Source organism: Culex pipiens, chromosome 2, assembly GCF_016801865.2.
Source record: "Culex pipiens pallens isolate TS chromosome 2, TS_CPP_V2, whole genome shotgun sequence".
Taxonomy (NCBI): Eukaryota; Metazoa; Arthropoda; class Insecta; order Diptera; family Culicidae; genus Culex; species Culex pipiens.
Window position 1 is genome coordinate 156,121,971 of NC_068938.1, and position 14,724 is coordinate 156,136,694.

A 14,724-nucleotide genomic window follows, 5' to 3' on the forward strand; every position below is an offset into this window, starting at 1 on the left:
GTTCAGGTTCTACAACCATAAAAATGGTTATATGGGTTGAACTGAAAAATTCGTATGAAAAGTGGGATATTGAACTCAGTAAATCATGATTTTTGGTAAGGGTGTACAAACAAACTCTCACTTTTTCGCGTTTGACACTTTGTCAAACTCGCAAACAAGACAAAATGTATTCTGCAAAAAAATGTTGGCGAACAAACAACGCAGACAAACTGTCAAAATATGCAAGTTTGTTTGTTTGTTTGCCGTAGTCTAATGCCTCCTTTACCTTAATCCGAAAATATTCCAAATTCTTAGGACGGTCATCAATTAAAATTAAATAAAATAAAATTGTTTTTTACAATGTGGAAATGGTATATTTACACAGGATTTATTTAAACTTTGCACGCTAAAAACCGGGTTTAGGCACAGAAAATAACAATTTCTGGGCGGAAGATTTTGATGTTCTAATAAAAATGGGTGTGTAAAATTCGAATGTAAATGCCTTGCTTACCACTTAGGAGTGAAGTTACTTCCGCGGTCGTCCGGCGGCCTTTTTGCTTGCCGCCGTCGCTTTGTCCTTGTTGGCTTTGTTCTGGAGCAGCGGGTGAACGTCTGAAATGAGATTAATTTGTTAATTTTGATCTTCCGGCAACATTTGTTGGAGCTTACCCTCAATCGGTGCATTGTCCAGTGAGATGTCGTACGAGCTGGTTTTCCGCTTCTTCGAACCCGGTTCATTTTCCTTCATCCCCATCGAATCGTGGCCACCGCCGCCGGAATTGTTGTTAAATCCGGAGCCCAACGCATCGGCGTTATCCTGCGATCCCCAGCCATCTTCCGGATCCTCCACTTCCGGTGCCATCGGCAGAAATTGAAGCGCTGTCTCGTCCTCGTACTCCTCATCCGACGAGCAGAACGCCGCAATCGGTTCCGCTGAAACGACGTCCACTTCGACCTCCTCGTCCTGCTTGGCCTCGGCGGCCAAATCCACCGACTTGTCCTCGTCGGTGATGTCAAACTCGGACTCGCGCTCCTCGTACTCCACGTTCTCGTCCAGTTCTTTGAAATCGGGCGCAAATGCGGACCAATTCTCCACCTGGTTCTGGGCCCAGATCGAAACCAACCCTGAGCTGATGCTGGCGATTATCGGCCGCACCGGATGCCACACCACGTCCAGCAGCAGTTCACCCTTGGTGCCGTGCAGAATCTTGACCAGGTTGCCGATTGATTTCTCCCACACGTACAGCGCGTGCTGGCGAGCACTTCCGGCGCAGATGTACTCGCCGTCCCCGGAGAAACAGCACTTTTTCCAGGTCGTTCTGAAAAAGAAAAGCATATTTCCGTACTAACATTTCAATAGGGCGAATCTGCATTTGTAAACAAGCAGTCCCTTTCACTCAAGTGACAGTTTACGTCAAGTAAGAAGGGGATAGACTGCTTGTTTACAAACGCAGATTCGCCCTATTGAACTGTTACTACGGATTTAATCAGTATCACAACCAATTTCTCTCTCGACTTACTTGTTCACCAGATCCTGCAGCTTCTGAATGGGTTCCGGCTCGCCGTCCTTACCGCACGTCACAACCTCCTTCGAATCGTACACTCGAATCACCCGATCCGAGGTGTTAACCAGGAAAGCCTCCCCTCGCCTCGCAAACTCTATACTCTTCACGGCCGTTGCACTCGAAGAACCCACCGCAATCTTGAAGCTGGCCACAATCTCCAGCGTGTTCGAGTCCAGCACCAAAATCTTGCCCTTTGCGTTCCCCGAATAAATGTGCTCCCCCCTCCGATCAAACGACGCCACAATGTTCAAATCTCCATCGTTGTCCAGCGGCAAACACTGGTGCTTCCCGCCAATCTCCACCAGAACCGCCGCGTACCGCATCGGACAAACCAAAAACTTGTTATCGTTCCGCGGGTGAAACTGCACCTTCAGAATCGGCGACGGAAACCGGTACTTGTGCTCGCAGTCCCCGTTCAGCACGTCCCAAATGCACACATTATTGTCCGTCGAAGCCGACAGCAGCTTGTGGCCATTCCTCGACCAGCACAGACTGCACACCGGATGGACGTGGGCGGAAATGATCTTGGCGATGCCCCGCGTCAGAAAGTCCCACACCACGATACGACCGTCGTTACAACCCACGGCCAGCAGCGTTCCGTACTTGTTGAACGCGCAAGTTACCGCCAACGAGATGCAGTCCAGCGAGCCGTCGAACTCTTCCGGGTAGTTTTGGCCGAACGATTCTGGAAGGGAAACGTAAGTGTTACAGCCCAAATCTTGAATGTCAATCAACGCAACATACCTAAAAGTTGAAGATTCATGGTGAAGGATCCACTTGGAAGTGGTAATTTTGACGAAAATTGTAAATAATTTTAGAATCTGGAACGCGCAGATCACGACCAAAATGATGCCATCAAAACAACGGCGTGTAAACACAAACAAGCCGCGGCGGTGAGAGAACTGTCAAACGCGTGTTTACTTCAGGGGAGTCGGCACGAGTGCTATAAAAGTTGAGTGCCATAAAAATGAGTTTAGTTGTTACTCGTTTTGTGCTTCTCAGAGTGTTCTACTCATATTTGGGTAGAGTTTGAAACAATTGAGCCAAGACACGGGATTGAAACTCGTCTGAAAAACCTGTATCATTTTCTCATTCGGAACAGTGGCGCCACGTGGTGGTAGCTGCCCTGTTTATTACACTGTGAAATTATCCATGGCCAATCCAAGGAACCAGAAGGTGACAACAGAAATGTCCATCCAAAATGGGTGCTGCAAAAAACTTATTATTTTTAACAAATTTTCAAACAAATCAGCAACGAATTACAAGTTTGACAGTCGAACTACACTTAAAAGTTGGTTTTGTTATTTGTTTTTGCAAAACCGCATATTTTTAACGAAAGTGTCAAAAATATTCGTAATCACCTTTTGCCTCTTGGTGGCGCTTTGTGTTAGTATGTGTGTGGTCTATGTTTGCGGACGTGCACGCAGAACACAGAACAGTGAGAAATAGCGAAAATGCCTCACTTCCTTCTGCTACAAGTCGCCATATTGAAATTGCTTGAAGATTCATACCCGTGGCCAAGATAAGCGTGGTTGCCTCTCACCCCGGTTGGATGATGTGTTTATATTTTTATATTATATTTTTATTTGTTTTGGTTAAAATCGTATTGTAATTGTTTCTGTCGATTGAAATTGAATACCCTGACATCATTGACTAAAAAAAAGTTTTTTTCAAGTTTTAAAAATCAACGAAACAAGATAAAATTTATTGAATCGATATTTGGATTCAAATCTTCTATACGAAAAAAAACAAAAATTATTGTTGCGTTGTCGTTGCGTTTACAAAAAAATTCAAAATTATTTAAAAACACAAAATAAAAAAAAAGTAGAAAAATATATTTCTGGTAGTTTTTTATTCGTCATTCTTCAAATTTCTTAGAATTATTGAAATTTATGAAAAAAAAGTCTTTCGGATTTCTAGACATATTTTAATACAATTTTTAGTATTTTTTTTAAACAGGGTATATGGCCCTATTTTGGACCTACTATGCAAAGCGTCAACATGTTTCGCATTGTTTTCATCAACGGTCTAACTAATTTGGCTCGTTTCAGGATTGTTTTGTGCCTTAATTTATGCTTAACAAAGTGTACTATTGAAATTTGGAAATAATTCAACCATTTCATTGTAATAAGCTATTTGCACCTTGATTTGCAACGATCTTTATTTTAGAAAAGAGTAATTTGATTTTTTAAAGCTTTTTTCCAGCAAAACCTTATCACTGAAAAGTTGTTCTGAAAAAAAACATTATTTTTGGTTATGAAAAATAAATGAATTAGGGAGCGTTCTTTTATTATGTAACGCGAAAAATCGGACTTTTAGACCCCCTCCTCCCCCTCGTAACAAAATCTCCATACAAATTTTAAAAATTTTGTATGGAGCGTAACACGGCCTCCGACCCCCCCCCCCTGCGTTACGTAATAAAAGAACGCTCCCTTAGAAGTAAAAACAGCCAACATTTTAAGAAATTTAAATTACGTGTCTTTTGCAGTCTTTTTGCACATTTTCAACTTTAATAATTGATTCTGAAAATATCAATATAGAAAAGATAAGAAATAAATTTAAACATAAAGAATTATTAAATGTGCAATAAAATCATCGAAAAAAATACAAATGAAAAATCCAAACAAAACGTTTGATTAGCCAAATGTTATGTCAAAAGCAAAAATAGAACAAATACCTAAATGTTTTGTTTTATCTTAAAATCTAATCTCAAGATATTTTTTTCTAATTTTGACACTCAATATCTTGCTCAATATATTTATTGAGTTGTTGTTTGGTTGAGCGTTTTAGCAGAATGCATTACACCCTTACCAAAAATCATGATTTTTTGAGTTCCAAATCCGACTTTTCATACGATTTTTTGAGTTCAGGTACTACAACCATAAAAATGGTTATATGGGTTGAACTGAAAAATTCGTATGAAAAGTGGGATTTGGAACTCATAAAATCATGATTTTTGGTAAGGGAGTACTATGAATACATAGAGACGAGAGGGCTTTTGTTAATTTGATTTGGTTAACCGCGGTGGATTTTCTTGAAATAATTCGAACTGTCAAAAATCCACCATCAAGAAAATCCACCGCGGTTAACCAAATCAAATTAACAAAAGCCCTGAGTTGTTCCTTTTAATTCCGCTATATATCGATGCCAACATTTCAAAAAGCATCATGTACAAACCATGCGTTTTGAGAAAAACGCGTTTGAATGTTGAGCATCCATTTTCAATTACCATTTTTATATAAAAGCAAAATAAGATGTTCTAATGATAACAAACGATGAAAAACGTTGCTTTTGTTGATACTTGATCATCCATATTCAATAAAACATTATTTCCGTAATTGTATTTGAGAAAAACAAACATAACTTCTTTTCAAATCACCAACGTCGATATCACCCTGCTGTCACTGAAGGGGGCGCTTTGTTATGATTCGTTTTTCTTCGCCAAATGTACATGGCGCTTTTTTCATGTTGCTTTTTTTTCGTCACGAGATTTATGTAGCCTTTTGTTTGACAGGTTGACAGGGCTATATAAACAGGGACTGCTGATGGCAGAGATTTTGTTTATGTTACTTTATTTAAAATCATGATTAAACAGACTTTACTGAAGTAACTTTTGCTCATTTTTGGTGGAGAGGTAGCTTAGGCGTCATCCATAAAGTATGTCACGAAAAAATCGGCCAAAATAATTTGTCTAATTATTAGAACAAACATTGCGATATAAAAAACAGTTTTGTATCTTTTAAAAATTAGAAGACCTGGTAAAACAATCAAGCATTAAAAAATCTTGAATAAGTTCAAACCATTTATAGCAGTTTTCTTATGAACACCCGAGAACAGAACGCTGATGAAGTCTTCAAGTAGTAGACGCAATTCGTATCTCGACGGTAACATTTCAAAAGGCATCATGTACATTTTGACACTTTCTGGGTTATTGTATATTCTGAAAGTACTTCTAATAAGCTACCTCAAAATTTTGTTTGCAGTTTTAATATGATTTTTTACTTAAATAAACATTTATACTTTTAGTCAAAAATGTCTTGCACTATTTTTTATACAACCTACCATTTTCGTAGCTTTATGGTTAAGTATTCTTATTCACAAGCCGAAAGTTCAGGGTTTATTTCCTGGACGGTTTGCTTGAAATTTAAAATTAGATATTGAATAGGGGAAGGATGGGCAAGACGACCATATGGGGCAAGAGGAACAATCGCTCGTACAGCCGTAATTTTTACAATTTTGATTATTTCCAGTATGAGGAATTGTTGCTAGCAGTGCAATTAGTCGATTCTACTACCACATAACCGCCAAAATAACGTAAACGCCACGGGGCATAAGATTTAATGAAGTTTTTTTAAAAACCTTTGTTTTCTTAAAATATTTGGAAAGTACAAAATAAGGGTTAGGGTTCGTTTTAAGGCTCATTTTATCAAAATGCAATTTTTCCTAGATCAGTAGTGTTCCAACCAATGATTTACACCTATTAGAAAGTATGATTTGACTTTTGGTTATTTTTGTTGAGAGCTTTTAAAAAATCTTATTCAGGTGGGGCAAGTGCACCATATGGATATTTAGTATGGAAAAAAATAAGAATTGCTGCCATAACATATTTTATTGGGAAATAAATAAAAAAAAGTTCTTAAAAACTGATAAACAATTGTTAGAAAAAAAATTCCACACAAAATTAAGTGATACTATGAAAATTTACTATTTATCATCTAAGTAATTATTTTTTTCGTAAAAACGATCAAATTTTTAATAAAATATTATTATTTAACCTAAAAATGAAAGAAACGTTTCAAATACATTCTAATCTGATGTTTCAAAGTGATAGCAGTTCACTTGTTAGCAAATTAACATGTTTTTTCATGCATTGTTCCTCTTGCCCCAACGGGTTGTTCGTCTTGCCCCACTAGTTGAGTAGAACGGACGGAAAATCAAAAATTTTAAAATCAGTTTTTAACATTGATAAACAGGATTTTTTCAAAATTTGTTCTATCAAAGTCTTAGTCAAGACCTGAAATAAGATGATTATGAAAAAATCCGACAGATGTTTTAACGTTTTAATGGGTTTTAACGAGCATTTCCTTAGCTTGTTACACTTGCCCCACTTTCCCCTACATGAATCACAGACAATCACTCATACTCACACCCACACACAATCGCACGCACGCTCCGACGACTACCTGATAATGCAACATTAACGATTTTTCAATTAGTTTTTTTTTTTTTTATTAAAATGTTACAAAAAATATCTCAATCACCAATAGCTACCGAACATTTTTGAAACTGTCAAAATACAAATCACTCAATTATTTCTTGGGGTACTATTCCTCTCCCGCTCCTCTCGACCGGAAGGAGTTGAGTTTCCATTATTATTTTGGGGTCTTCCTCCTTCCTGCTCATCCCGGTCACGTGGCCTGGACGGGGTCGTTCGAGCCGTGCTCGCTGGAGTCGTGGAACTGGTTGTTGTGGTTGATTGCGTTGTCGTTGGTGTGGTCGATTGAGTAGTTGACTGCGTTGTAGACGGAGTTGTTGACGGTGTGGTAGATTGAGTTGTTGTTGGAGTGGTTGATGGGGTCGTAGACGGTGTTGGGGTTGTTGTCGTAGTCGAACTGCTAGTTGTTGACTGCGTCGTCGTTGAAGTAGTCGTACTCGTTCGATCTCTATTTTTGCCACGTCCTGGACCTTTTCTGCGGTGCTGCTTCTCGCCGGACTCTTTGGACTCTTCCGAGGAGGACGAATCTCGATCTTTGGATCCCTTGCGTTGGCCCTTGCGATGTCCTCCGTTCTTACGCCGGCTGGGGCGTTCTTTGCTCTCTTCCGAAGAATCGTGACGACGGTGATGGTGATGTTTCCTTCTGGGATCTGGACTACCGTCTACTGAGGAGAGGTAGCAAACGGCGCACAATACCACCAAAGTAAACAAAACTAACTTGTTCATCGTTTCTTTTTGGGAACCGAGATTGGACTAAACGATGTGAAGTTTTGGGACTGGATATTTATAGGAAATTCGTGGATTGTTTATTCAGAATTCATTATTCTGGGCTGCTGTTCAGCAAAGTGGATAAACCACCATGTGAACATGGGTTATATTAAACGGTATGTTTGGTGGACAAACAGAATCAGCGATTTGACTGAATGCCTACATAAGAGTGTTACGTTGACACCATTCCGATGAGGATTTCTGGTTTGTAAGTTGTTTAAATGTCTTATTGATGACAAAAATGTTATGAATGTAGAAAGTCAGAGTTTATAAATAGAAGTTTAGACAAATTATCACACCGAATCATTAAAAAGTGGGCTGAATCGGAACGAACTGGGACAGCTGCTATTCAGTACAGTCAGTTTGATCTTGATTCACTATAATCCACATGGCAACTTTTTTCATTGCACTCATATATCATTACAGCAAATGATACACTTTTTGCTGGATGTCTAATGACAGGTGAATCATATTTCCCTAGTTTTTAATAAAAGTTGTTTTGTTTAACTAACAGTTTGATATTTGGTCTTGTTCCAACAACTTGTAAACATTTCAATCTGAATATTTTCCTTTGATATTATTAGAATATTAAAAATGCGCAAATTCATCATCATATTTTGGATTTTTGCAATATTAATAACCATCGTTTATGGAAAGTCAGCATCATCGGGTCGATCGCTACCATCAAGGACATCGAGTGGAAGGACCACATCAAGTAAAACTTCCAATACCAACAAATCTACCGGACGGACTACTTCCTATTCCTACGGTAGACGAAGCTCATCGAACCAGGCCAAACCTGGGTCCGGATCTTACAGTCTTGGTACCAACACAAACCACACTTCGTACAATCAGGCCGCTTTGACCACCTTTGGTAGAACTCCTAGCCAAGAAGCACGCGTAGGGAAAGATGGTAGGGAAAATCACGCCGGAAATGCAGGCAGTGCATCGGCTTCAAGTACCGTTTCTCCGGTTAGTAGTACCACGGAAGTTGAGAACAGCACCCAAGTGAGCACTGAGTAATTATTACCGGAAATATGTGTAGGTTTGTGCCAACAATCGTTTTAAAGTCATGTAATAATGAGAAAGCCTTAAATTTTTAAGCAAATACTCAATCTACTTATTTAATTTTTTAAGCCATTTGCACACATAAACATTGGAGTCCTAAACCCCTGTGTAATTTTTTATGTAAAATGGTCGTAAAAAGTGTCACTGCGCATAGAAAAATGAGCTGATTTGTTATGAACAATAATATCAGTCTCACTTAATTTTAGGACCCAATAAGCACATATAATCAAACAGTTGATACTCCGTTATTAAACTTAATTTTAAGACCCAATTGTTGAATAAATCATACGTGGTTTTTTAATCAATTTTGTAAACATTATTTTTTATTTAATAAAGATCATAAATTAAAATGATCCTAATTTTGAAACACTTTTTTTTATTTTCAAATCAATTAAACACGATGCGGACAGATCAGAATGACAATATTTGCTTTCATACATGATTGGAAACAATCTAAAATTGTGTAAATTTATATTGGTAGAGTGATAGAAAAATAATTTTAAATTGTATACATTAATTGAGCAACTCTCTACGAAATCAGTCGATTTCGACCATTTTTACGTATTTTTTTATTTGACTTAAACTTTGTGGGGGCCTTCCCTATGACCAAATAAGCTATTTTGCGTCATTGGTTTACCCATACAAGTCTCCATACAATTTTGGCTGCTGTCCATACAAAAATGGTATGTAAATATTCAAACAGCTGTAACTTTTGAGTGAATTTTCTGATCAATTTGGTGTCTTGGGCAAAGTTGTAGGTATTGTTGAGGACTTTTGAAAAAAAATAGGCACACGGAAATTTTTTTTCAGAATTTTTAATCAACTTTTTTTTTTACTAAAACTCAATTTCCCAAAATACATGTTTTTTTATTTTCGAGATTTTTTTATATGTTTTGTTATGGACAAAAATCCGCAACTTTTGAGCCATAGAGAAACATGGTCAAACAATCTGCCGCCTGAAATTTTTGAAAAAAATGAATTTTTGAAAAAACAGTGATTTTTGGAAAAAAATCTAAGTTTCATGCAAAAACAAGTTTGACATTATTTTTAAATGCAAAATTGAATTTGCAATCGAAAAGTACTTTGCAGATTTTTTGATAAAGGGCTCCGTTTTCAAGATATAGCCACCGAAAGTTTGATTTTAGCGAAATATTTGCAGTTTTTCAATTTTTAAAAATAGTGACCATAAGTGACCATTTCTAAAAATATTTTTTTCTGAGAAGTTCAGAAAATTTGCTATAAAATTGTCTAAGAGACATTGAGGATTGGACCTCGGGTTGCTGAGATAGAGCCGCTTTAAGAAAAAGAAACACGAAAATTGAAGTTTTCTTAATCTCACCAAAATAACCCACCATTTTCTAATATGGATATCTCAGCAACTAATGGTCCGATAATCAATGTTAAAACATAAAACATTCGTGAAATTTTCCGATCTCTTCGTAAAAAATATTTTGAAATTTTTAAATCAAGACTAACATTTTAAAAGGGCCAAACATTGAATATTACGCCCATTTAAATTGCTAGTCTTGATATAAAAAAAACAAAATTTTTTTTTTAAAAGGATCGGAAAATTTCACGAATTTTTCATGAATTAAAATTGAAAATCGGACCATTATTTGCTGAGATATGGTCATTAGAAAATGGTGGGTTGTTTTGGTGAGATTAAGAAAACTTCAATTTTCGTGTTTCTATTTCTTAAAGCGGCTCTATCTCAGCAATCCGAGGTCGAATCTTCAATGTCTCTTAGACTTTTATAGAAAATTTTCTAAACTTTTCAAAAAATATTTTTAGAAATGGTCACTTATGAACACTATTTTTAAAAATTGAAAAACTGCAAATATTTCGCTCAAATTTTTTGACAGATTTTTTGATAAAGGGCTCCGTTTTCAAAATATAGCCTCAAACTTTCGGTGGCTATATTTTGAAAACGGAGCCCTTTATCAAAAAATCTGTAAAGTACTTTTCGATTGCAAATTCAATTTTGCATTAAAAAGTAATGTCAAACTTGTTTTTGCATGAAACTTCGATTTTTTCAAAAATCACTATTATTTTCAAAAATTCATAACTCGTCGGCAGATTTTTTGACCATGTTTCTCTATGGCTCAAAAGTTGCGGATTTTTGTCCATAACAAAACATATAAAAAAATCTCGCAAAAATACGTATTTTGGGAAATTGAGTTTAAGTGAAAAAAAAGTTGATTAAAAAATCTGTAATTTTTTTCCGTGTACGTATTTTTTCTCAAAAATACCTTCAACTTTGCCGAAGACAACAAATTGATCAAAAAATTCACTCAAAAGTTACAGCTGTTTGAATATTTACGTACCATTTTTGTATGGACAGCAGCCAAAATTGTATGGAGAATTGTATGGATGAACCAATCACACAAAATAGCTTATTTGGTCATAGGGAAGGCCTCCACAAAGTTAGAGCCAAATAAAAAAATACAAATAAAATCCATTTCCGGTTTTGGTAGAGAATTGCTCCTATGCTAAATTTAACAAATTGTACTGGAATTAATTATAAATGTTAACCGATCACAGTTTTACTGTTCACGTTTAAAAAATATTAGAATTTTATTTTAAATTTGATTACAACCAGTGCTCCTTGAAAAAAAATTAATCAATGTAAAATGGTGAAAAAAAATGAAATACTGACCTAAGGAATCATGCCCTGAATTGCAAATATTGCCCAATTTGTTACATCTTATTACTGATACTGATACTAAATATGCCCATTTATGATTTTTTAGTGTTCTGTTAAACGGAATACAAACGTTAAAATAGAGTTCCTTAATAATTTTTTGGCATTAAATTAAAAAAAAGTTGTACAAAAAAAGAATAATAATTGGTAAGCTTATCAATTTCCAGAATGTTAGGTTCCAAACATAATTTATAATATTTACAGATGAATGATAAAAAAAGAAATACAATTTAAGAGGCAGTATTTGTAAATATTGCTCGGTTTGTTCTAGAGGTCGTATCGAGGTGCTCCGATTTGGATGAAACTTTCAGCGTTTGTTTGTCTATACATGAGATGAACTCATGCCAAATATGAGCCCTCTATGACAAAGGGAAGTGGGGTAAAATGGGCTTTGAAGTTTGAGGTCCAAAAAACCTAAATAATCTTAAAATTGCTCGCATTTCCGTAAAACTTCATCAATTCCAACTCTCTTAGATGCATTCGAAAAGTCTTTTAAAGTACTTCAAAATGTGCTATAGACATCCAGGATTGGTTCGACTTTTTCTCTTAGCTTTTGCAAATTACTGTCAAAAATGGATTTTTTTAAAACCTTAATATCTTTTTGCAACAGCCTCCAACACCCATACTCCCATAGGTCAAAAGATAGGTAATTACATGGACTATAAGCCTATGGTATTAACTTTTTGGCCAATCGCAGTTTTTCTCACAGTTTTTCGATTTTTCTAGAACAAACATTTTACAACGTTATTTTTTGCCCTGTAGGCCGCCATAGCGGCACTGTTTGGTCTCAATTTTGTCATATTCGAAATCCTCGGACAATTTCACGTATGTTATAAGTATTGGAGTTGTAAATTTGATTTAAAATATAATTAAATAAAACATTTTTGAAAAAAGAAATAGATCTTATTTACCCTGTGATCAATACGTCAAATGCTGTATCAAGTAGGCGAAAACCTGTTTTACTCCTAATTAAACAAATTGTTAAAAAATATTTTAATTCATTCTTAATGGCAATTTTTCCAATCATATTTACAACTCCAATACTTCTAACTTACGTGAAATTGTCCGAGGATTCCGAATATGATAAAATTGACACTAAAAAGTGCCGCTATGGCAGCCTACCGGCCAAAAACTAACGTTGTAAAATGTTTGTTCTATAAAAATCGAAAAACTATGAGAAAAACTGCGATTGGCCAAAAAGTTAACACCATAGGCTTATAGTCCATGTAATTACCTATCTTTTGACCTATGGGAGTATGGGTTTTGGAGGCTGTTGCAAAAAGATATTAAGGTTTTAAAAAAATCCATTTTTGACAGTAATTTGCAAAAGCTAAGAGAAAAAGTCGAACCAATCCTGGATGTCTATGGCACATTTTGAAGTACTTTAAAAGACCTTTCGAATGCATCTAAGAGAGTTGGAATTGATGAAGTTTTACGGAAATGCGAGCAATTTTAAGATTATTTAGGTTTTTTGGACCTCAAACTTCAAAGCCCATTTTACCCCACTTCCCTTTGTCGTAGAGGGCTCATATTTGGCATGAGTTCATCTCATGTATAGACAAACAAACGCTGAAAGTTTCATCCAAATCGGAGCACCTCGATACGACCTGTTACACATTGGTGAAAAACTCGCTCTTAATTACAAATAGTTTGTTGAAGTTGTATTTCCTTCAATTATATGTAGAGGAAATGCATTGAGAATTTTTTCATGACAAGAGTAAGTCATAGCTTTCGCTTTTGCGATGTTTTTTTTTTGTTTTATCTCAAGGAATATACAAAATGAAATTCCAAGCCATAATTTCATTGTGTTTCACTTACTTCAATTACTTTGAACAGTTTCTTTTCACCACACTAATAAACTGGAAATTAAAAAATATAATGTTTTGGTTTTAGAAATCCTCCGAAAAATCATTGAATATATTTAAAGAAATTAAAGATTTCAAAGTTTAACTGAAATCATTTTTATTATTTTGCTCCATAATCTTGAAGATATTTTCAGGAAACCTTAGACAAAGTTTGTGTCTCTCCTCTTACTGACATAGTTTAGTTTCTGTAGATAATTCTGAATATTAATTTTGAAAATCTAAGGAATTCCAAAAATCCTGAAATTTTGAAAACCAGCTTCAACATTATTTTATTCATTTATATTCACCCTTGCAAATAGATAAAATGTCAAATGGCTAAGTTTTTTTTTATCAGCAATTCCATAACACAAAATGTTCTTAAATTGGTCAATAGAATCCTTGAGCCAAATAATTAGACACGTATTTTTGCCTTCCTCACGTTACTGAGGAAACGCTATAAAATCACTCGAAAAATGAACTTCTCAATTAGACCTCTTAGACCCACCTTCATGTATACCTATCGACTCAGAATCAAATTCTGAGCAAATGTCTGTGTGTGTGGTGGGATGTTGATCAAAAAATTGTCACTCGATTATCTCGACATTGGCTGAACCGATTTTGTCCGTTTTGGCGTCATTCGATCCGTCTTGGGGTCCCATAAGTCGCTATTAAAAATGATAAAGTTTAGTTAAGTACTTCAAAAGTTATGCTAAAAAAACGAGTTTAACAAAAGTCCGGAAGATTGTAAAAAGGGTGGTTTTTGTAAGAAAACCCGTCATGCTATACATTTTTAGAAAGGTATTTAAAAGACCTTTCCAACGCGTCCAAGACATTGAAGATCTGACAAATCTATCAAAAATTATAAGCACTTAAGTGTTATTTATACGCTTTTTGGAGGCCGGATCTCAGATATGTTGATGAAAATGTTGTCCGGAACTCTCATGCGACCTATTGTTGGATAGGTATTCAAAAGAGCTTTCCAATGCGTCTAAAACATTGAAGATCTGACAACCATTTCAAAAGTTATAAGCACTTAAGTGTTATTTACGCACTTTTTGCATTTTGTATAGCACCCTTTAAATGTGAGGAAGGCGCCAACCACCTAAAGGTGGATTAAGTAACGTTTTTACCATTACGGTGCTCCGGGCAAACATTAAAAAATAGTGCTGAAAAGTACTGATTTCAGCATTTTTTTGGTAGAGAAAAGTAGATCGTTGACAGTTTCCCACTGGATTGCAAATATCATATTTTCTAATAACTTTAGATTGAGTTGAATCGAATCTTAAAAAAGTTGAAAATAAATATTATTTTTGCGTACAAAATTGATATTAATTTTACCGTTATCGTGAAAGACTAAAAAAAATCAGATTTCTTACGCTCAATTTCAATCATTTTCCATAAATCTGATATTCTTCACTTGCAGAATAAAATTAATGTAAAAATAGTTTTGATTAGAATGAATAAAATACAAAAAGAAACAAATCTACGTTTCAACAATTATTGAAAATCATTGTATTTTTCCTCAAACAGTTATTTCAAAAATCACATTCTTATTGATCCCATTTATCCTCGCTCTCTCAACGT

General features: G+C 35.6%; 2 protein-coding genes across 2 annotated transcripts in view; one reads left to right on the forward strand and one right to left on the reverse strand.

Moving 5' to 3' along the window:
- LOC120428762 (Ig-like and fibronectin type-III domain-containing protein 1) overlaps nt 1-14,724 on the forward strand; it is a 382,047-nt gene that overhangs the window by 193,395 nt on the left and 173,928 nt on the right. The window lies entirely within an intron of this gene.
- On the reverse strand, nt 307-2,431 carry LOC120428599 (retinoblastoma-binding protein 5 homolog). The gene is made up of 4 exons (XM_039593622.2): nt 2,289-2,431; nt 1,500-2,229; nt 649-1,298; nt 307-591 (listed from the first exon to the last, which is right to left on the reverse strand). Exons 1-4 carry the CDS (start codon nt 2,305-2,307, stop codon nt 506-508), a joined length of 1,485 nt encoding a protein of 494 aa, XP_039449556.1. The 5' UTR covers nt 2,308-2,431; the 3' UTR covers nt 307-505.